This window comes from Mytilus californianus, unplaced genomic scaffold (assembly GCF_021869535.1).
Source record: "Mytilus californianus isolate M0D057914Y unplaced genomic scaffold, xbMytCali1.0.p SCAF_12, whole genome shotgun sequence".
In the NCBI taxonomy this organism is placed as follows: Eukaryota; Metazoa; Mollusca; class Bivalvia; order Mytilida; family Mytilidae; genus Mytilus; species Mytilus californianus.
Window position 1 is genome coordinate 25,601,199 of NW_026262604.1, and position 23,202 is coordinate 25,624,400.

The window sequence follows — 23,202 nt, forward strand, 5'->3', positions numbered from 1 at the left end:
TTATAGAAATGCAACCTATATGTAAATTAGGAATATTTTTTTTTAAAGATTTTGTAAAAAAAAAAATTCCATTTCACTTTTCAAAATTTATTATTGAAATGAAGATGACAATATGACTAAAATCAATTATAAACATTGAATATATTGGCAGCACTATACTATCATTTAACGTTACTTTCCAACATATATATGGTTTTAGCAATTATCGTTTGTCATTATGCGATATCGACGTGAATATTTCCTTTCTAAAAGACATCCTTATATATAAAATGTTGTGTTGTATACTAATGTTACAACAAATATATCTGGGAGTTAGACGTACACCGAACAATACAGCTATCCATTTAATCTTTAGATTTTAACATCAGTGATGGAAAACATAGCCACAAAACCTAGTATATTAAATAATGTATTATAAATTTGTATATCTGAACGGTTTCTGTGATAAAAGTAGCACGACTCACTTGTAAAATAGTCTTTGAATTTTATACTCTCATTATAAGTCTGAGTTATATATTACTAGCTTACATGTTTGGTAACCAACCGTATGCGAAATCTACATTATTTCAATGATAAATTTACAATCAAAGATATTTACTGCAAATTTACGTATATAATGTTTGAAGTAATGCTTACCAATGCCACAGCATTTATACAGACACACGGTTGCCACTATAATGCCAATCATAGTGCAAAAAGAACCCACAATAGCACCTACTATCGTTGGCCAATGCGGATTGTTAGAACCTGAAAACGCAAACAGCTTTGTAAAATAACGACAATAAGTAAACAATTCATCTGATAAAACACGACTTAAATTACTATGTTTACACAAAACTATTAATTCATGATAAAATTATCCTTCGCACGCATGAATCAGCATGACTTTGTGCAATACTGATGACGTCACCTTGTTGATATCAAATCAGCTTGTCGTCCCTGTACAAAATAGACAAAAAGCCGTAGTATCCTATGCCATACAGGAAATTTATTTCCGGTTCTAAATTGTTTTACGCCTCACTTGATATTTGACTTATGTTTATGCATGATTCGAGTCTAAGGGCCAATATATCTAAATTCGAATATAAATCAAGGCCAATGCAGAATCAGCCAGTCTATAAAACTATATTGTTTTTGACATAAATAACGACATGAAAATATTCAATACGCCAAGGTTGAACTGTATTAATATGTATTTCGCATCTACAATATTGGTTAAATCGATTATTTGTTTTGTTTCAACCAGAAGGTTAGAGATTTCGATACCTCAATGCACTTGAAAAACTTTATACTAGCTTTATAGATGCAAATATTTTGTTTTGATAACAAACACTAAACATGTACCAAAAATGTCTTTTGTTTGGAGAGGAGTGAGCGCCCCGCCAGTTTGTTGTGAGTGTCGTTCCAACGCAAGATGTATTGATCAAAGGTTTTTTTTTTACGATAAATATATGAATTGTTTCTGTTTTATGGCATTAGCTTTAATTAGACAGTTAGGTTGGCAATTTTCTTTAGTTTCACATGTTGTCATCGCGGACCGTTTTCAGGCATACTTTTTTTTAGTTGTAAGGGCTTTGAACTAGCTGTCAGTAACTGCGAGTACTCTCAGATCTGTACTTAGTGTCTTAGTGTCTTTTTGTTGTTGAGATGTCAAAGTATCCGGTCACGTCCACTTGTATTTGTAGTATTTATATTTTTATCCATCTGATGAGTTATGTTGTACTGTTACACCACTGTCCAAGGTTAGGGGAGGGATGGGATCCCGCTAACATGTTTAACCCGCCACATTCTGTATGTATGTGCCTGTCTCAAGTCAGGAGCCTGTAATTCAGTGGTTGTCGTTTGTTTATGTGTTACATATTTGTTTTTCGTTCATTTTTTGTACATAAATTAGGCCGTTAGTTTTTTGTTTGAATTGTTTTACATTGTCATTTTGGGGCCTTTTATAGCTGACTATGCGGTATGGGCTTTGTTCATTGTTGAAAGCCGTATGGTGACCTATAGATGTTAATTTCTGTGTTATTTTGGTATCATGTGGAGAGTTGTCTCATTGGCAATCATACCAAATCTCTTTTTTTTATATTTACCACTTTTTTTTTGGTTAATTATTGAAGTCCAATAAAATGGCCTGTAGGTATCTTCATCATTAACCATCGATATTTGATGGATAATCTCATCGGTAATCATGTAACATCTCCATATATCTAATAAAAATAACTAAGCTTAACCTGAATCTAAAATTGCATAAGTTGTAAACACTTGTCGTTTTGGTCAGATATGTTTTAACAACGTAAATGTATAAGAGTTGTTTAAAAAGATTAGTTACTAGTATACAAACTATTTGTCTACTCGATTGAGATAAAAGCAGATCATTTAATACTTTAATATCTCAATAATTCACTGAAAATAAATAAGTTCATAGTAGTCTTAAGATAATCGTACCTTGGATAATCATAATTTCATCCGCCTCATCTTCTGGCATTACTGAAATTAAAAGACATAATCGAGTAAAATAATTGATTTTGGGAATACCAAATGTATTCACCAATTCAAAATAATGTTTAATATTCATGACTATAACTTTTATTAGCAATTAACGAAGGAGTCTTAGGATAAACGAACTATAAAATAACTATATTTTTATGATACTCAGTTTATATTCTGCCACTGTTAGAAACATAATCTAAACGAGAAAACTCAACTTCAAGATGACCTTCTGTAATTGTCTCTTCGTAAAGGAGGTTTGCGACTGCTTAGAAATTGGAAGATTTGACAAAAAGGTATACTGATTTGGATATCAAGTAAACCTTCTACTGTCGGCAGTATCTTAAATTTCAAGTTCATTTGAATACAATAGTTTATTCAAAAGATCAACACGTTTACTTGGATTGTTTTGGGATTTTAATTTATTCAATGTATATCTTGTCATTCTCCATTTTCTCATCAGGATTCCTGGAGTCGGTTTCACAAAAACCTTACGATTAAGATAGATCGTAAGTCTTGAACAATTCAGTATACTTAAGATAAATCGTAGTCGTAAGTTTTGTTTGTGAAACTGACACCTGACTTCTGTTATAATACAAATATCTCTGTTATCACAGGGTCATTATTATCTGGTAAATAATGAAAAAAAGTTCATGATGAATATCATAACCGATTTAAATTGTCCCTTTTTTTTTTAATTGTTGTTAAATTTCAATTTGATATAGATTGATAAATCTGATAGCTAGACCAGAGTCATATCGCGTAGATGTTATCTTCTTTTTTACGCTTTGTCATAAACCTTAGATTAAATACACAAAAAACAAATATCTATGTTACTGCCTTTTAAGCTATATCAGTTATTTTCTGTTCACGTCTTCTATCAAACAAAAAGATTGGGTACCATAGTAAAACATTTAATTGGAATATTATACACATTTTCGTTTGAAAGTTCTTTTAGATATAAAGTTTAACTTCCAATTAAATTTAGGCGTGCGAACATTAACAAAACCTATATTATAACCTGTTCTCCGAATGATGGAATACATTTCAGATATTTGCTTTATCAGTTGTTAGCTTAAATCTTTAAAACTTTTCATTTTAAATCTTAAATCTTATTGTTGTTTTCACTAGACAACTTTTTGCAACTCCGTTCTTTTAGTTTTGTATTTCTAATCCCTTAATTTTAATCCTCTTATCGTTTTTGAATTCTTATTACTTCGGTATTACTTTCATTTTGAAAAGGTTCGAGACTATATAATTGTAGAGTAACACATTTAAAAAAAAAGTCATTACCAGTTAATGAAACAGGACGACTAGCTCCAGTACCAATGACATTAGAAGCCAAGCATGTATATGTTCCAGAGTCGGTAATGGTTGCTGGTTTCAGAGTCAATGATGGGTTTTCAATAGTCATTCCAATTGTTCCTGTTGTTCCATGATTGAAAACCAGCTTTCCATTGTCCGAGTCTTTTATCCAATAAACATTCGTATGCGGTGGTTTCGAACTAACTGAACATCCTAAAGTTACACCATGACCATCCTTTACGGAAGAGCTTGGCAGTGATACGTCAACTACAGGTATGTCTAAAAACGAATAAATCTAAGTGTAAATTGTGTAAGCTGGTAGCATGAATCATATAGTGTATAACGTTACATTTCGATTTTACTCGAAGTTGTTTAGGAAAATGAATGTCAATAATTAGTGCTGATGGATTAAAACGGAACTAACCTTAAAGGAGTCAGTATGTTTTCCACTTTAAAATTGCTTATTTGATATTGACACTTCGTACATCCCTATGGACATATAAACCAGATAACAAAATGTTAAGTTACTAACTTCTATGACAAGATAAGAATATTCTGTACCGATGAAAGCAAAATAGCAAATATAAATTTAAAAAGTTGAACAATGTAGTGTAAATCACACCACACAGTCAATAATAATGGATCAATGAATTTTATTATCATTCAACATTTACAGTGTGTTTGTGGCAATATACATTTAAGCAAACAATAAACAACAAATTAAAAACAGAACAGTATACTAAAAAAAAAAAAAACAACAACAAAAGTCATAAGTGATAAATTTACAATATTTCAAGATTCAATATCCATGTTACAATGAGACCTCTGCCCTCTAATCTAATAATATATTAAAAAAGAAGCCGACAATTCTAACATGTCTAAAGGAAGCGGGATTTAGTATATGAAATACTGTTTGTTCACCAGGAAAACGAATGAAATGTTCATCATCTAATATTGACACACGTTCAAATAAAAACTGAGACATTATAACGGTTCATTTATTTGGCGACACAAGAAATTAAGGGTAAACGATGTTCGCTGTTAGTTTGCTGCATGAAGTCCTAGAAATTAATTCACCCAATATGTTATTCTGTCAAATGATAATGGGAGAAAAGAACCAACTTAGTCTAGCAGATTAGGGTATTTAATTGTTTACATAAAAGTTGAAGAAATGTGAAAATGTTTCTGTCCGTTACCTTGCGTCAATTCATATACTTAATTTATTAAGTTTTCTTTTAAATAACAAAAAAGTTAAAAGCTTATCAAAATGCAGAAAACACTTATCCTGTGGACGCACCGTTGATCGCAACTCTTAAAGTTCATTCTATTTCAATACTGTTTGTTTGTCTTTTTCTAGTCGATTCCGAAATATGAACATAGGTAAACTACTGGCGCCTTAATTTCACCCACGTATATAAGGGAAAAGTAGTAATTTTTCATAACCACTCGTAAACTTTATTGCTTTTTGTATGGTTGTATCTCGCCTGCCTCATTTGATTTTTGATTTGTACGATACCTTACTTAAATTCCTCATTCATAAATTTAAAAATAATCAAGAAACTAAGGTTCAAACTCGCACATTCTACATTGACATTGACAAAGGTTTTAATTTGTTTAGGTTCGTTTATGCATAAGAACTCCTCAAATATTCAATTAGTAACATTATTTTAACATAAATAGTTTTTAGTGTTATTGTGCTAGTTTACCTTAAAAATTCTTCGGATACACCTAAATTGATGAAGTTTTATTTTCCTTTTGATAACACATCATTGGCATTGTCTTTTGATTATTCAAAGGTAAGGAAATCTTAAATTACTGTTATACTTTTTTTTATTAATGACTGAACACGTGACCAAATGTTTACTTTAAAAAACAATCTGTGTTTATGTACATTTTGTCAGCATTTCAATTCAATTATATATGAAACATTATTGTCAATATTTATATCATAGTAAAAGATTTCTGAATTACGTAAGGCATTTTATCCAGTCTCCTCTATTTTGAATATCACGTTTCTCGAAGGAAACTCATTGGTACGGAACAACCCTATGATACAGTTGACTTGGGTATGAATTTTATTTTTATATAAAAAAGAAAGTACAGTGGGGTGCAGACCAGGCATTACATGTAGACGGGCTGAAAAAGTTAACACGACGTTTACTCGCGTGCACTTTATGTAAACTTAACTCCGAAATTTCAGTAGACATAAAAAGAAAGCGGGGGTTTACCTTCGCATTTACCTCGGCGTTTACGCGATAACAACGTGTCTTCTTATTTTGTAAATAGTAAACGGGCGTTTACTTTCGAGTTTACTGCCGCGTAAACGTGAAAGAAGGTGCGTCTTCTATTTTTGTAAAAAGTAAACGCACGTTGACTGTTTTTAGTAAACGCGCTTTAACGCAGATTGCCATCATATCCTGGATACACTGACCTAACATATCACATTATAAATTGTGTCTTGTATACTATTATTTGTCTGTTTGTTTGTCATTTTATTTTTAGCCATGGCGTTGTCAGTTTATTTTCAATCTATGAGTTTGACTGTCCCTCTGGTATCTTTCGCCCCTCTTTTATAAGGTACATTAAAATGACAAACTGTCTATTTTCGATTGACAGATTGACGATTACGATATTACACATCTTTAATAATTTGAAAATTAATTATCGTATGGTACAAAATGGATAGGATATTTATCCTGGAACTTTAAAACCTACAAGACTTTCAGTTTACATTCGTGATAGTGGAGTGACAAATTAAGAAAAAGGGTGCTTATTTTACGACTTTAATGGACCGTCATAACTGCAAGCTAAAAACAATTTTTTGGAAAGCCAATACCGTAATTTAACTTGTCTGCCCGGTCGTAGACTTTTCTGCGGTGCAGTTTATTATAAAATAGAAAGAAAAAAGATATTTGGATTTTTTTTTCAAATTTCAACATGAAAAACAATTGGGTTTTTTAACTTTTGCATATGATTTTACATTATTTAAGTGTTTTTCATATTGTAAATCTAGACTTCCTCCTTTTTATCCTTAATTTTGTCAATTTTGATTCAGTTTAACGAATGCACACTCTGTATTATTTTAACGAAGTGGTTACAACATTTGTAAATTTAGATTTCATCGACAATTTCATGATTTTCCGATTTAAAATGTTATAAAAACTTCCTTTTGTAAAGTTTTGAAGCCAGTCCAACTCAGTATTTCTAATAAATTAACTTTTATGAGGATTTTTAACTTTGTTTTATAGTTTAATGAATTTCCGGATTTAAATTCCTATCCGATACGAAGTAAAATTACTATTTTATTGATAAATCGCTTCAATAGCCCATCATAGTATTGTTCGTAGTTGTGCCATTTAAATATTGTTTTATTGATATGTTTGCATCAGAAGTTTATTGTACATTGTTTATACAAGTTTAGTTTATGACTTATTAATTTTGCGTTAAATATTTATTTTACCGTGTTTTTTTACTTTAGTTTAAAATCTTTACTAAAAAACAATTTGGACCCGATAGGGTTTATTCCCGAAATATGTCGGCATTTTAGTAGTCCATCGAAGCTTACTCCTTCGCGAGCAAAAACAAAAACAACTGGAATCTTTGCATTATATGTCAGATTTCAACAAGTGAAAAACTGTCCTCTCTAACTGCAAAAGGAAAGCAAACCCTTAGCAATACTGTAAATACAAGGAAGATGATGTGTACCGCAGACTCCATGATGAGTATAGTTCACTTGATAATGTTGATATAAAAAAATTGAATTATCATAAATCCTGTTACAAATCTTACACTAGCAGGGTAAATTTTGAAAAGTTTCCACAATCTGATATTCTAGGTGTTCATACGGACACTTTCCACAAAGATGATCAATGTCTACCCCTTTTGACTGGACTGCTTGCATTTTCTGCAAGCACACATCATACAAGAGCGACAAACAGTTACGACACATAGAAACTGACGAAAGACTTAAAACAAATAATTATAGAATAAGCTGACAAAAACAAGATTTGAATTAAAATCATTCCTTTTTTCGGAGGAATTCAAAACTAAAGCTCTTTACCACAGGGCTTGCATTGTTAATTGTTTACTTAACAGTCAAAAGAAAGAAGAATTAATCGATGAGTTGGATATTTCTGAACATGATAATTCTTTTCGTTGTCTAGTGAGCGACATGAACGAAGACTTGCTTCATCACAAACAACATTTTTTTAATGTCTTTTCTTTTAGAAAAATTCTGTTTGTTTCTACCTAATGATTTGAAAACTAAGTACACTTCTACTAAGCTACAACGTAGGTTAGAAAAACATTATGCAAAAAATCCCGGCAATAGCAGAATCCATGCCTGCTTTAAACAAAAATATGTTTACCCCATTACATCTTGGTTTGGCATTACAATTACACCATGAGTTTGGTTCTAAAAATTTGATTGAAAATCTAATTTCCCATGTTTTTTTGTGCATCCTACTCTACGTAGATATCTGACTAGTTTAGCAAATTTTGAAATAGACAAAATCCAAGCCATGTCCTATATATGTACCTAATGGTATTGCTCCATTTGGAGAAGGTGGTCGTATAATACAGGAGGGAGCAGATAATATAGACATAAATGCTGAGACAATCGATGGTAAAAGTACTTTTCACTCCATGGCTTAAATTGGTACCAAGACAAACCATTTAAACAATATTGAACCAAACGAATGGAAGGCGTTCTTTGACTGTCACAGTTCATTTATCTGTATCTGAAACATCCAAAAGCACTGAAGGTATTGAACAGTTCTTTTCTGTTTTTAAAGAACATATTTTGCCATTGTTTGAAGAATTCAGAATACACTCTTGTAAACTATCACCAACTTTTGCATTTTGGGATATGTTTCTTCGTTCAGTTGAGATATTGTTACAGAACATTAGGGCTGAACGGAATGGGTTGTGGCTATAGATGCAATGTTGCCATACTTTTTTCATTACCAATCGGAAGAACTATGTTGGACACCAGCCTACGTGTTGAATTTGCCTGAAACGGTCAAATACGCCTTTTTGTCAGGTGAGTTTTCAATCAGAAAAAAAAATTGGAGCTTTTAATGGTATCTGGCTACAGAGAAAACCACTATTAAAGATTCTAAAGGTTGTAGCGGCATCATAGGACAGGCAAGGAAGTAAATCCGCTTTACTTCGATGGATGCTTACAAGACACATCCTTGCGCATTTTAGTTCTGAAATGAGATCAAGATCTGGATTAACAACAGACGCAGAAACTGAACACGAAGAAAACAAGCTAACGAAAATGACACGAGACGAGAAGAATGTCTCTGATTTGAAAGGGTATGTGCATTCAAATATAACCGATCCATTTAACGTTGCCGATCATCCCAAATCATTAATAAATATTTCTACAGAGATGCAAGCCTCAAAAGATGTTCAGGGATCTCTTCTCAAATCACTTGAACGTGACATGGTAAAATCTTTGGTGGAAGGCTGCTTTAATGAGTCTCAAGACCTTCGAATATATAACCAAGACCTAAAAACTAACGTTTAAATAAGGTGACTTTGTTAAAGCACACATAAATCCAGAAATAATATTTCGTCGTGCTTTAGCTCTTGCTAATATTCGAGACGATGGGACTGTAGACAGGATCTTGGCATATCATATTGGTCCCATACCTTCAGCTCTGTTCCATGATGATGGTACCATGCGGAAGTGTTGTAAAACTGATATAATTCACCTCCTTGAAGAGGAAGTTTGCTCTTCTGTCAATCTTCCCAGTTATGACAAATTGCACACATTTTTTATACGCAATACTATGGGAATTATTCAGAGTATGGATGCCAAGAAATGTAGCACATTTGGTGATATTGTACAAAGCTACCTCAAAATTCTGTCGACATGTTTTTGCAATGCCGGAACGGTGGTTGATGTTTTTGATCGCTACGATATAAAGAATTTAATCAAATCTGCGGAAAGACTCCGTCGCACTTTGTCATTCGGAGTTCAGAAAGTGTATCAAGTTATCAAAGGAAGAGTAACTCTGGATCGGAAAAAGTTTCTGTGTAATGCAGAAAATAAACAAACATTGATCAGATTACTTGGTGAGTATTGCGAGCGGTATCATGAAGAGTCCCCTTTAGAGGGAGATGCAGTGCTGTTTCTCGCCGGTATTTTTAATGATTCAGAGGTTGTAAAAAGATTTCATGTAACAATCTGACAAACTCTATTGATTTATACAACACACAGGAAGACGCAGGCACTCGAATACTGTTAAATTCGTTGTATGCAGATGATAATGTTCTTGAATATCCAAAGGTCTTATTATTGTACAATAATCTGATACTGACATGGTAGTACTCTGTGTTCACTTTTTACCCAAACATGCAAATTCTGAGGAGTTGTGGTTCCAAACGGGATCCGTATCGAACTTAAAAGACGAACGGCGTTTCTTACCAGTCCATGAAATCGGTCGGTCACTTGATCCTTCAATCTGTAATTAACTACCAGCTTCACATGCCCTGACAGGTTGCGACACAAATTCTTCTTTTTTCGGTCTAGGTAAGAAATTCGTGTTTAAGCTTTTGCAGAGGGATGCAGAAAAATTCCAAACTCTTCCGACTAGTTTTGCAACGGGAGATTAGGAATCCGCCGTTACCAATGGCCGTGCATTTGTCGCATCATTGTATGATACAAAGGGAAAGTTCGGGAATCTACATGACGATTTAACCAAGCTAAGGGTGCAATTTGCCACCACAAAGGATGCAAATCTTGTGAGAATACTCCGATGTCAAAACTCGTTTTTACAGCACATCCTAAGTGCAATGCTTCAAACGCAAGTCTGGATGAGCTCTCATATTACTAAACCAGCATTCATACTTCCCAAAGACTCTAGTTGGCAAGAGGGTAAAAACGGTTTGCTCCCGGTATTCTTTGAGGGACCTATGTCAACAGATTTCCTTCAAGACCTTGTCAAGGGCAAACAATCTTTTAATAAAAGCTGTGTATGCAACCAAAATAATTAAGCGTGAACCAAAATTTGTTCATGTGAAGGGTATGATGGTTGTAGAAATTATTCTACTCACCGAGCAATATTGGAAGAAGACGACGATGAAAACGATGAATTATGTCAGGTATACTAAAATTGGCATGCCCTTTGTTTGTAAAAAATACCCCTACAACCAACCTTTCAGGGTTTCCATGTGTGCTTTTGTAAGGCACAATCTAATAAAACCTCAAAAGTGCATAGAGCTTGAATATACGCTGAACCTTCAGTCCTTCATTTAACTAATTTGAGTTAATTGCGTTGTTAATTATTTGTAACTGACAATAGATATACATTAAAGCAAAAACTAAATTGACTTCGATTCTTTTTTAAAAAGCCGTAAAATTAAAAAATAAATCTTTGAAAGTACATGCGATGTGTACAAAATAAATTAAGAGTCGGTTGTTGTTCCGTCTTATATTTTCTTATTGTTGCTAGTCTGAATTCTCCTGAAAATGGGCATTTGGTACTAATATTATTTTAAAATTTAGTTAAAAATGAAGTGTCCCAGTTTATTTCATCATTGGTTTCTTGTTTAGTACCAATTCATATATTATTTTCTGACTTTTTATTTCCTCTTTAGAAATAAATTAACACTAGTAGTGAAAATCTCAAACACTAATTGACCTTATTTAAAAAAAATTGCACCATATTTCGATTCTACGACCAGAAAAAAATTAAAGTATAAACATTTCAATTTCCAAAAAGTTATGATTTAACCTGCAGGTATGGTGGTCCATTAAAGTTACACATTTGTTGGCTTGGTCACTCCACTATGATGGATATTAAGTTTAAGAAAATATAGATAATCTGCTATTTAAAGTTATAGGAACTAATTTTTTGCAATTAATAAAAGTTAATTTTTCGAATTAAAAGTGTTTTTGAATAGTTACGGTTAAACACATATACGTAAAATGTTAAGATTAAAGACATTTATCAAAATAACAAAAAATGTACAAATTTACACGAAGTTATTTTTATAATTGACACAATTAGTTAATGGGAAAAGTAAACGCGCGTTTACTTTCAAGTGCAAGTAAAATACACTTGTGAATCTGAAGTAAACACCCGTTTACTACTGACTAAACGGACATAAAGTAAACGCGCATTTACATTTAGGTAGACATTAGAAATTTCCATTTTGACCGCGTTAACGTAAATAAAGTAAACGCACGTTAACTAGTAAGCGCGAAAACTGAAGTGAATTACCGAAATATGTGCACGCGGCTTTAACGTGTGTTTACTTTATGTAATGCTTGGTCTGTACTTGAAATCATATTCAAGAGAGAAAGAAAAACAAGCCATCGCTTTGATTGATATCACACCTACCTTACTTTTGATAATATGTCTTGTTGCATTTGTTCTTTACTATTATCTCTGTGGGATTAATTTTCCTTTAGCTAGGGATATTTATAAATATGTAGGAAAAGATCTAAATATGAAAGAATAGTAGCAGATTCTACGTTTGTTTCTTTTCCGTGAAATAGGGAAGGGGATATGCGCTAAAAAACAGCAATCAGATATGTCTTTCGAATTTAACCAGTCATAAAACTAAAGAAATTTGTATAATTGGGTCAAAATTTCTTCAAATGTGAAAGGTCAAAGAACTGTTTGCTTCCCTTTATTGATCATTGTATCGAATAGTATTAAGCAACTGTACATGTATAAGCAAAGTGATAGTAGTCAAATAGGCTGTGAGTGGGCTTTTATCTATACTATTACAGGGGTTATGTTAAAAATTATAAGGTAAATGACTTAAAATTAACAAATAAACGGACATTTTATCCCTCCTTCATCCTATGGGAACTAAATATTTCTTGTAAGGTCTAAATCATTGCTTATAAGTATTCTGACCTGGAAAATTAAAAACTTTGACTGGCTTTCAAAGGGATTTTTAACGTGAAAACTCAACAACATTTTTACCCTTTCTAAAGTTATCATTTTTAAAATCATAAACATAAAAAAAAAACTATTCAATATAAACCCAAATTGCTTCAACAGTGTTGAATCCTAAAACTGATAGGATATTTCCAGTTAATTGCTTTGAAATGTCTAAGGCTTTATCCTTGCATTTTGCACTTTTACAATGTTCTCAAAGAGTCGGCTTTCACATTTACGACTTCGTTTGACTTTGAAATCCTTATTTCGACCGTTATGATGTCACATTTGGTATGAATGTTTTTCATTTCATGTATTGTTTCGATTCAAAACTTGGTTTGCTATATCATTACATGTATGTATAACTAAACTGATTATGTTTTATCTAAATTTGGTACAAATGCTTGATATTTGCGAGAATAAATATGAATGAAATAGAAACTCACACACTAGGATAAGCTATGTTTCCATGATTCGATATGAGTGTTCAGAATTTTCAATATGAATAAAAGCACCATATCCGTCCTTAGCACTGCAAAAGAAATACTTTATCTTACTCTATTTCATTTAAGAACATACCTCCATCAACGTTCAAAATGGTACTTTTACTACTTCCCGTTCCAACAACATTTTCCGCAGAACACGTATAAGATCCAGCATCAGAGGTAGTAACATAGTTAATGGTAAGTCTTGGATCGTCTAGTGTCACTCCACTCACACCAAGTGTGTCCTTCCTTATAGTTCTAATAAAACCTTCCGTAATATGCTGCCAGTATATGTCAGTGTGTTCAGGAACAGCTTGCACCTTACAATGTATTGTATAACTCTCTCCAAACATTGCTGAATGAGGTAGGGTTCCTATTGACACTTCAGGTAACCCTGTATGTAAAAAGGTAGGAGATACACTGAAAGGTTTTAATCACTATTTTTGATGATTTATGTATTTATGACATTTAAATGTTACTTCTACAATATTTATTAGTATTAAAAATAAAATTTTCATTTTTTTATTTTTTTTTTAAACATTAATGTATGCACTACAAATTTATTCAATTTATTTCATAAAAAGTATTACACACTTACCAAAATCCAACGCAATTTAAAAAATGGGGAACTCCATAACAACTGATAAAATCAAACGATTTCAATCAACGAAACAAGAGAATATTTACTGTCATGTTGTTTTACAGCTAGCTAAACCTTCCACTTGTTATACAGATGTTTAAGGGCCAGCGACCCAAATAGATGAAATTTGTTAATGTGACAATAATTAAATTCAAGCAGCTAAAATTGTGTAAACATATATCACTTACGTACAATGAAACTGACTAAAAAATTCAAACAAACAAATAAACTTATTTAACAAAGATACAAACAAAAAAGGTGCAGTAGATAGCCATTTTGGCAGTAACGCAGTGTATACACTGGTTCATTACTGAATATATACAAATCATTAGTATTATTATCAATATTATCATTAAGGTAGAATAACAACCGGTCATCTAACCAATTAAAGAGCCAATGCATAATTAACACAAAGAGCAAACCGACTTATTTGTGTATTACTTTACGTTGGCAGATATAATCACCAATTTTGCCTGACCTTCCTTAAAAAAAATACAGAAGAAAATCATACCTCCTGAAACACTCAATACGGTTGGTAAACTTCCACGCTGTCCTAAGTCATTTACAGCAATACACGTATATATATATATAACTTGTCAGTGACGCTGACGAGAGTATTAAGTACCAGTAACACTGACACTTGTCTGTATATTTTGTCATTGACAACGACAAAGAAAAAAAACAATCAAAATTCTGTTCCTAAAATGAATAAATAATTGTCAAATGAATTATTAGTGAAATACTTAAAAGTTATTTGTCTATTTCGTCTATTTCGAATATACTTTTTACAAAATTAAAAACTTTTTGCGGCTACACAATCATTTCCGGTAATTTCCAGGTGAGTTGATACAAACTTCTGACACCAATATAGGTTGCACTTATGTAAAGATAGACAATGCAATTTCCCATAGGAACTCCTTTTACGGCTAAAACTGAGCCACTTTTACTATGACGTTTCGTAATAAATTATATCCTAGAATGCAAAGTTCATATGCACTACTATTCTTTTTCAAAGGTCAAAACATTGGGCTGTGCGGCATATTTTTTAACATTTATATGCCCGAAGTTCCAAGAGTTTAAACTTATACTTAAATTCTTTACTACCCCTTCTTTCACTTTTAGTCTTCTTAAGAATTCAATTTAGCCGCTATCCATGTGTATTTATACTGTTAACATTCCCATATTATGTCTCTATGAGATGAAACATAGAAGTCATATCTAGGAACCAGTAAGTAAACAAAATAAAATATCTATGAATGTTATATATTTCCCCAAAAGAGGCGTGGTTTGTGAAACAGCTGTATTTACAAAGTGCAACCTATAGTATGTGATGCTAGAACTTATATAACAAATAAGGTTACCTTGAGTTATTCAGATAAAGACTTATGGCAGATATCTGGCAGATACAACTTGGAGGTCCAGGTCAAGTTTAGACGTGTGTCTTCATCAATTACTGGAGTTATTCTGCAAAAAGTACTCACCACCGGAAGTTGACATGCACAGAATAGAATAGTCCGAGTTCCTTCATGATGAGTTCCGGAGGACTACAACAGGTATGTTCAAGTGTTCAATAATTTATATATTTTATTGTAATACTAAAAATGCAAATATTGTAGTGTTTTTGGATTCTTTTTAAGTGTGTTTTAAGTAATACAATGTCCAAATAACTGTCCATTCCTTACGGCCTCCGCACCATTATTTCCCAGGAATGGACAGTTATTTAGACTCTTTCTATAACACAGCGATCTTCCCTTCAATTTGATTTCTAACAAACCTTTCATTGGCAAAACATACATTTTATAAGCTATGAATATTTTGTGACTTTGATAGGTAAGCAGATTCTGCTTTACATTCGGCACCTGATGTGATGTTCATGAGAAGTACAAAAGTGACAAGTTTCATTTGGAGATGACATTATCGAAGAAAAAACGTCGGGATTGTTGTTTCAACAATTATCAGGTCTAGCGGCATTCGACAAGTATTAAATAACATAAAACTCAAATAAACTGTTTCATTTTATTTTGAAGCGGCTTTAAATGTAAACGAAATATTAATTCTAAATACAACATCAAACATGGAAGAACGCAAATCAACAACTATAGATCATATGCATGTAACATTTCCAATTGAATATTGTATAACCACAACATAATGTAACTCGACATGGATTATCCCTCTTTGGTACATGTATGTCAACAGTAAAAATTACATACCAGCGTGTCGTCAGCTTTTTTTAAGACGTGTCGTTCGATGGCAACATATATGTTGTAATACAAGTCACTCTTTAGAATCATTTTCAGAAAAAAAAATTGAAAGACTTACTGGTACAAAGTCTGAAAAAGCTACCATAAAAAAATGATCGACAAAATCACGACAAAAAACCAACCCTTTTTTTATGTTTGTATTATTGTTATTTTATCAAATTACAAATTTAATAATATAGTAAAAACGAATGCGATTAACCATAATTCTTGCATAGATTCATGTATGTGTTAAATCAAAGAACATCAAAATACAATATTTTACCTTATTTACTGCGACTTTTACATCAGTTTCAACGTGTTTAAGTTACCAGGCACAAGCTAGCATCCACTTTTAGCAGCCAATCAAGGTAGTAACCAATCAAGATAGCAGCCATTTTTTTTCCAGCAGCCAATTTTTAATGATATGTCTAAAAACCAAAAAACTGTATAAGACTCGAACGTTCCAAAAATCTCATAATCTTAGTGAATCATAATAGCACCTCTTTTGACAGCGGAATTCTTCATTTTCATATCTTGTTGTAATTCTCAAAAGGAGAAAATCCGTTTTATATAACAATGATGCCAGCAGCCACTTTTTGCGGTGGACACTGTTTGATTAATTAAAAAAAATGTACAATTTAAAAATCGCCGTTACCATTCATTTTCTCGTTTTTTTAATTCCTTATTATTAGGAGGTTCAGAAACAATGTAGGAAAAGAAAAAAAAATCTAAGTACAACTACAATTGTTAATAAATGATGTCATTAAGTTGTAATGAATCGTACTGTATATACAGATTCCCATTGCACTGAATAAGAAAGATGCAATGTACGACAGAAAAACTACAGTACATGCTTTCTGTACATCGGTATCCTCAAATATCTAGAATTTCAGTTCAAACAGTTTTAATATCTATTTCTCTATACATGATATGAAAACATTTCGATAAACATGTTATGGTAATCTGTTTTTAATGCGATCAAGTATTTTCTATCAACAATTTTGTACGGCATGCAGCATGAAATTTTTCTTTTCAATGTCAGTGCAAATAATTGACATATAACTAAAATGTGGTGACCAGACGTGCGCGGAAACATATTTATGGAGAATAGCCTCGGTCAACACCTTTAATATTAGCTAGGTCTGGTTCGGATCTGTGCAGTAGGGACCTGCCGAGGAGTACCGAATGCGTGGTAGATATAAAAAATACGTTAAGGGGCAACTTTGGTCCCCTGTTACGACCAGACGGCCAGGATCCAAAAAAATATATGAGTGGTAAATATCCTCGATCAACACTTTTAAAATGAGCTAGGTTAGGTTTGGAACTTTGCCGTACGGACTTGCAAAGGAGTACCAAATGTGAAGTTGATATGAAAAATACATAAAGGGGCAACTTTCGACCCCTGTTATGACCAGATAGGCTCGGATCCCAAAATAATATTTGAGAGGCGAATAGCCTCGGTCAATATCTTTCTTTGAAATGAGTTTGATGTGGTTCGAAATTTTGCAGTTGGGACTTGCCCAGGAGTACCTAATGTGTAGTTGATTTGAAAAAAATATGTTAAGAGGCAACGTTGGTCCCATGTGGTGAACAGACGGGCACGGATCCCAGAAAAGAACTTTGCCGTAGGGACTTACCGAATGTGTGGTTGATATGAAAAATACTTGAAGGTGCAACTTTGCACTCCTGTGGTGACCAATCGGGTTTGGATCCAAAACAATTTTTTGAGTGGCAAATAGCCTCGATCAACACCTGTTAAATGAGCTACATTAGATTCGATGGTTGATATGAAAAATACGTTAGGGAAAACCTTGGACCCCTGTGGTGACCAGACGGGCCCAGATCCATGAAAAATATTTGTGTGGCGAATAGTCTCTGGCCATACCTTTGAAATGAGCTAGTTCTGGTTCGGAACTTTGCCATAGGGACTTGCTGAGGAGTACCGAATGTGTGGTTGATATGTAAAATACGTTAAGGGGCAACTTTGGACCCCTATGGTGATCAGACAGGCCCGAATCCCAGAAAAAAATTTAAGTGACGAATAGTCTCGGTCAACACCTTTAAATTGAGCTAGGTCTGGTTTGGAACTTTGCCGAAGAGACTTACCGAGGAGTACCGACTGTGTGGTAGATGTGAAAAATACGTTACACAGTAACATTGGTCCACTGTGGTGACCAGAAGGTCCCGGATCCTAGAAAAAGATTAGAGTGAAAAATTGCCTCGGTCATCACATTTAAAATTAGCTAGGTCTAGTTCGGAATTTTGCCGTAGGGACTTGTCGAGGAGTACCGAAGGTGTGGTTTATATGAAAAATACCTGAAGGTGCAATTTTGCACCCCTGTGGTGACTAGACGGGCCCGGACCCCAGAAAAATATTTGAGTGGCAAATAACCTCGATCAACACCTTTAAAATAAGTAGGTTAGGTTCAAATTTTGCCGTAGGGACTTGCCAAGGAGTACCGAATGTGTGGTTGATTTGAAAAATACGTTAGGGCAACTTTGGACCCCTGTAATGACCAAACGGGCCCGGATCCCAAAAAAATTTTTGAGTGACGAATAGCCTCTGGCAATACCTTTAAAATGAGCTAGGTCTTGTTTGGAACTTTGCCGTAGGGATTTGCCGAGGAGTACTGAATGTGTGGTTGATATAAAAAGTACGTTAAGGGGCAACTTTGGTCCCCTGTTGTGTCATGACGGTTAGGATCCGAGAAAAAAATATTTGACTGGTAAATAGCATCGATCAACACCTTTAAAATGAGCTAGGATAGGTTCGGAACTTTGCCGTACGGACTTGAAGAGGAGTACCGAATGTGTAGTTGATATGAAAAATACGTTAAGGGGCAACTTTGGACCCCTTTTATGACCAGATAGGCCCGGATACCAGAAAAATATTTTAGTGGCGAATAGTCTCGGTCAACACCTTTGAAATGAGCTAGGTCTGGTGCGGAACTTTGTCGTAGAGACTTACCGAGGAGTACCGAATGTGTGGTTGATATGAAAAATACGTTGTGTGGTTGATATGAAAAATACGTTAAGTGGGAACTTTGGTCCCCTGTTGTGACCAGACGGTCAGGATCCAAGAAAAAATATTTGAGTGGTAAAGAGCCTCGATCAACACCTTTAAAATGAGCTAAGATAGGTACGGAATTTTGCCGTACGGGCTTGCAGAGGAGTACTGAATGTGTAGTTGATATGAAAAATACGTTAAGGGGCAACTTTGGATCCCTTTTATGACCAGATAGGCCCGGATCCGAAAAAAAATATTTGAGTGGCGAATAGTCTCGGTCAATACCTTTGAAATGAGCTAGGTCTGGTGCGGAACTTTGCCGTAGAGACTTACCGAGGAGTACCGACTGTGTGGTTGATGTGAAAAATACGTTGAGGGGTAACCTTAGTCCACTGTGGTGACCAGACGGGTCCGGATCCCAGAAATGATTTGAGTGAAAAATTGCCTCGGTCATCACCTTTGAAATGAGCTTTGTCTGGTTCGGAATTTTGCCGTAAGGTTTGCCGAGGAGTACCGAAGGTGTGGTTGATATGAAAAATACCTGGAGGTGCAACTTTGCACCCCAGTGGTGACCAGACGGGCCCCGATCCAAGCAAAATATTTGAGTGGCAAATAGTCTCGATCAACACCTTTAAAATGAGGTAGGCTAGGTTCGGAATTTTGCCATAGGGATTTGCAGAGGAGTACCGAATGTGTAGTTGATTTAAAAAATACTTTAGGGCAACTTTGGACCCCTGTAGTGACCAAATGGGCCCGGATCCAACAAAAATATTTGAGTGGCGAATAGCATCTGGCAAAACCATTAAAATGAGCTAGGTCTGGCTTGGAGCTTTGCCGTAGAGATTTGCCGAAGAATACCGAATGTGTGGTTGATATGAAAAATACTTTAAGGGTCAACTTTGGACCCCAATCGTGACCAGATGGCCCCGGATCCGAGAAAAATATTTAAGTATCGAATAGTCTCGGTCAACACCTTTGAGGGGCTACTTTGGTCCCCGTTGATGACCAGACCGGTCCGGATCCTAGTTAAATATTTGAGTTGCGAATAGCCTCGGTCGACACCTTTCAAATGAGCTGGATCTGGTTTGGAACTTTGCCATAGAGACTTGCCGAGGAGTACCGAATGTATGGTTGATATGAAAAATACGTTATGGGACAACTTTGGTCCCCTGTGGTGACCAGGCGGGCGCGGATCCCATAAACATATTAGAGTGGCGAATCGCCTCGGCGAACACCCTTGAAATGGGCTAGGTCGGGTTTGAAACTTTACCGTATGGATTTGCCGAGGAGTACCGAATGTTGTATTGATATGAAAAATACTTTGAAGGCGAACTTTAGATCCATGTGGTGACCCGACGGGCACGTATCCCAGAAAAATATTTAAGTGGCGAATAGCCTTGGTCAACATCTTTGAAATGAGTTAGGTCTGGTGCGGAACTTTGCCGTGGGCACTTGCCGAGGAGTACCTTCTGAACAAGATTTCAAATTTAAAATTCCATCAATTTTTTATTAAACAGTGTCTTCGGAAAAAAGAGGCTGCTGACATCATTGGTATATAAAACGGATTGACATATTTTGAAAATCACGACAAGACTTGAAAATGTCGAATTCAATTATTTAGAAGGTGCTATAATATTCAACTAAGATTTTGAAATTTTTGGAACTTTTGAGTCTTCTACAGTTTTTGGGTTTTTAAACATATCATAAAAATTGGCTGTTATCTTGATTGACTGCTAAAAGTGGCTGCCATCTTGAGTCTGGTGTTTCAGTTTGATGCACAAAAAATAGTTAATGAACATATCCAGTCTAAATCGTAGAAAAGAAAGAAGACATGTTAATATTTTGGTTTCAGAAATGCAAATGTACCAGGTGTTAGCATTTTAGCGCACGTGATCAGCTGGAAAGAACAATCAAATCCCCATTTGCCAAAATACAAGGAATATTTTATTTCAATGATTCAAACAAGGTACCACTTTACTTAAGTTCTTTATAAATACGCCAAAAATTATTTAATTCTAGGTGCATGTATTCCATTATTGTTTAGTAACTGTTTTCAATCATTTTTAATTATCGTGATTGTAATAAAGATTTCACGTTATCTATCTAACGAGTAGACCACACTGTTCACGTGTAATGGTAAAGTTAGGCGTACAAGGTCATTAATAGATATGGTATGAGAAAAGTCTACAACAAAAGTCATCAAAGATTCCAGACTTATAATTTTGTACGCCATTCGTGCGTTTCGTCTACAAAAGGCCATATAAAATACAAAGTTGAAGATATAGAGCATTGAGGACCAATAATTGCGAAAGGTTTTGTCAAATACTGATAAGGTAATCTATTCATGGAGTAGAAAATCCTTTGTATCTCGAACAATTCAAAGTTGTGTAAAATCGCTAAATTTTCTTTTGAAAAGTTGAAACTAACTTTCAAAAAAAAAGGGAAAAAAAGTTCGCCCTTAAATTAAATGTTCATTTATATGTTCAAAATATACATATGAGAAACTTCCTATTCCCGTCCCCATAATATGATGTTTTGAATCCATTAAAATGCAATTAGATAAAAAAAAAAAAAAAAACAAACAAATACCATTTCTTTGCAGAAGACGGTATGTTTCATTCACTTTCTTTCTTTATTTAACATAGCACACTTAACAGATCCTTTTTGATAAGATTTGGGGAAAATTTCACTCCAAAATTTTACTTTGAAGAATTGATAGATTAAGAACCTTTGTCGCAACACATTGATATATTAACTTCGGGTTTGAGTAGACGCAAACAATGATTTATCGAACAAGTTCAAAATAAAGGACAGACCATAGTTATTATATTTAATATATTTATGATTGATTTGCCAAAAAATATCTATATTCAATTGTGAGGAATATTTAAAAAATGAACTCTCACCTAGTGTACAACCGTTTGTTCAATTCTTTTTCATATGTTGTAAAAAGTTGATTTCATGTTTATGAGTTATTACGACATATTAAAAAAAACGGTAAATAGACAACAAAACAGAAATATCATTTAACAGATTTATTCACTATTTTTCTCAATGGCAAAATGCATGTTCAGTTTGAAAATGCAGGGGACATCCATCACTGTGTACGTGAGGATGGAAGATATAATTTTGGAAAGGGTGATTGTAAAATTAGCTTCTTAACATTTTTTCAGCTGATATACAATGTAACAAAATTATGTGAGGACCTGGTCTTACTGTCAGCATAACATATGTATTGCGAGAGTAGTTGGATACTTTCAGAAGAATGTTTGCACGAAATATTTTCAAAACTACAACCTACTCATTTAGTTTGAGGTTGAACTAGTTCGAAAATATTTCATCTGTAAAAGTGAAATTGAGAATTTGGTCCAATGAAAATGCACATGATATATTATGAGTTTGGTAAGGTGCTGTCTCCAATGAATGGTTCTGTCAATCTGGAGAATTAAGCATCGAGAACAGTAGGTGTTACCCAGGTCTGTAAGTTTGATATTTGTTAATTTGCATGCCATAACACCTCATCTCAATATATAAATTTGAATTTAAACAAATTCTATGCAGAAATAAGGGTGGATCAAGATTCGGTGTGACGTATGAAACTTTTAAAAAGAGGTTTAAATGGGTTTTTATGTATAACATGTATAAGATCATAGAATCAATATAATTTAGAGAAAAAAAAAATATGAAGACAATGTTAAGTCATTGACATGTTCATTGAATTCATAATTAAGCTTCAAAAAAGGTTTTTTATACTGAATAATGAAACTCTTTTGAAGGCAAAAATTAGTAGTACTAAAAGATGCAAACTATTGAATGCTTGCTTTTTACAGACGATACATATAATGTATCCACTTTTGATTTTTTGATTGTCTATCAGGGTTTATAGATTTATCTAAATATTGTTAAATTATGTAACTGGCAGCTTCCAGAAATAACTTCAACGGATAATTTTTATGTTTGATGGAACACATCAAAAGTTTTGAAGCATAATTATTTTTTTTGTTTTTTTATGTATTTACAGTAGTATACTATGTATGATTCCTGAAGAAATTATATAAAAAAAAATTGACAATGCAACACAAGGTGGTGTTAAGATAGTGGATACTACTTTCAAAATATAGCATACAAGTGTCAA

The 23,202-nt window shown here is 33.7% G+C and overlaps 1 protein-coding gene across 1 annotated transcript in view; it reads right to left on the minus strand.

Moving 5' to 3' along the window:
• The window catches only part of LOC127722426 (hemicentin-1-like), a 30,931-nt gene extending 16,538 nt beyond the window's left edge, over positions 1-14,393 (minus strand). The window contains exons 1-5 of the mRNA XM_052229295.1: positions 14,329-14,393; positions 13,272-13,571; positions 3,778-4,068; positions 2,443-2,484; positions 637-747 (exon numbers count right to left, since the gene is read on the minus strand). Of these exons, the coding sequence (XP_052085255.1) occupies positions 637-747; positions 2,443-2,484; positions 3,778-4,068; positions 13,272-13,530 (703 nt within the window). The 5' untranslated portion in view covers positions 13,531-13,571; positions 14,329-14,393. The remainder of the gene's footprint in view (positions 1-636; positions 748-2,442; positions 2,485-3,777; positions 4,069-13,271; positions 13,572-14,328) is intronic.
• Between the last annotated feature and the right edge of the window lie 8,809 nt (positions 14,394-23,202).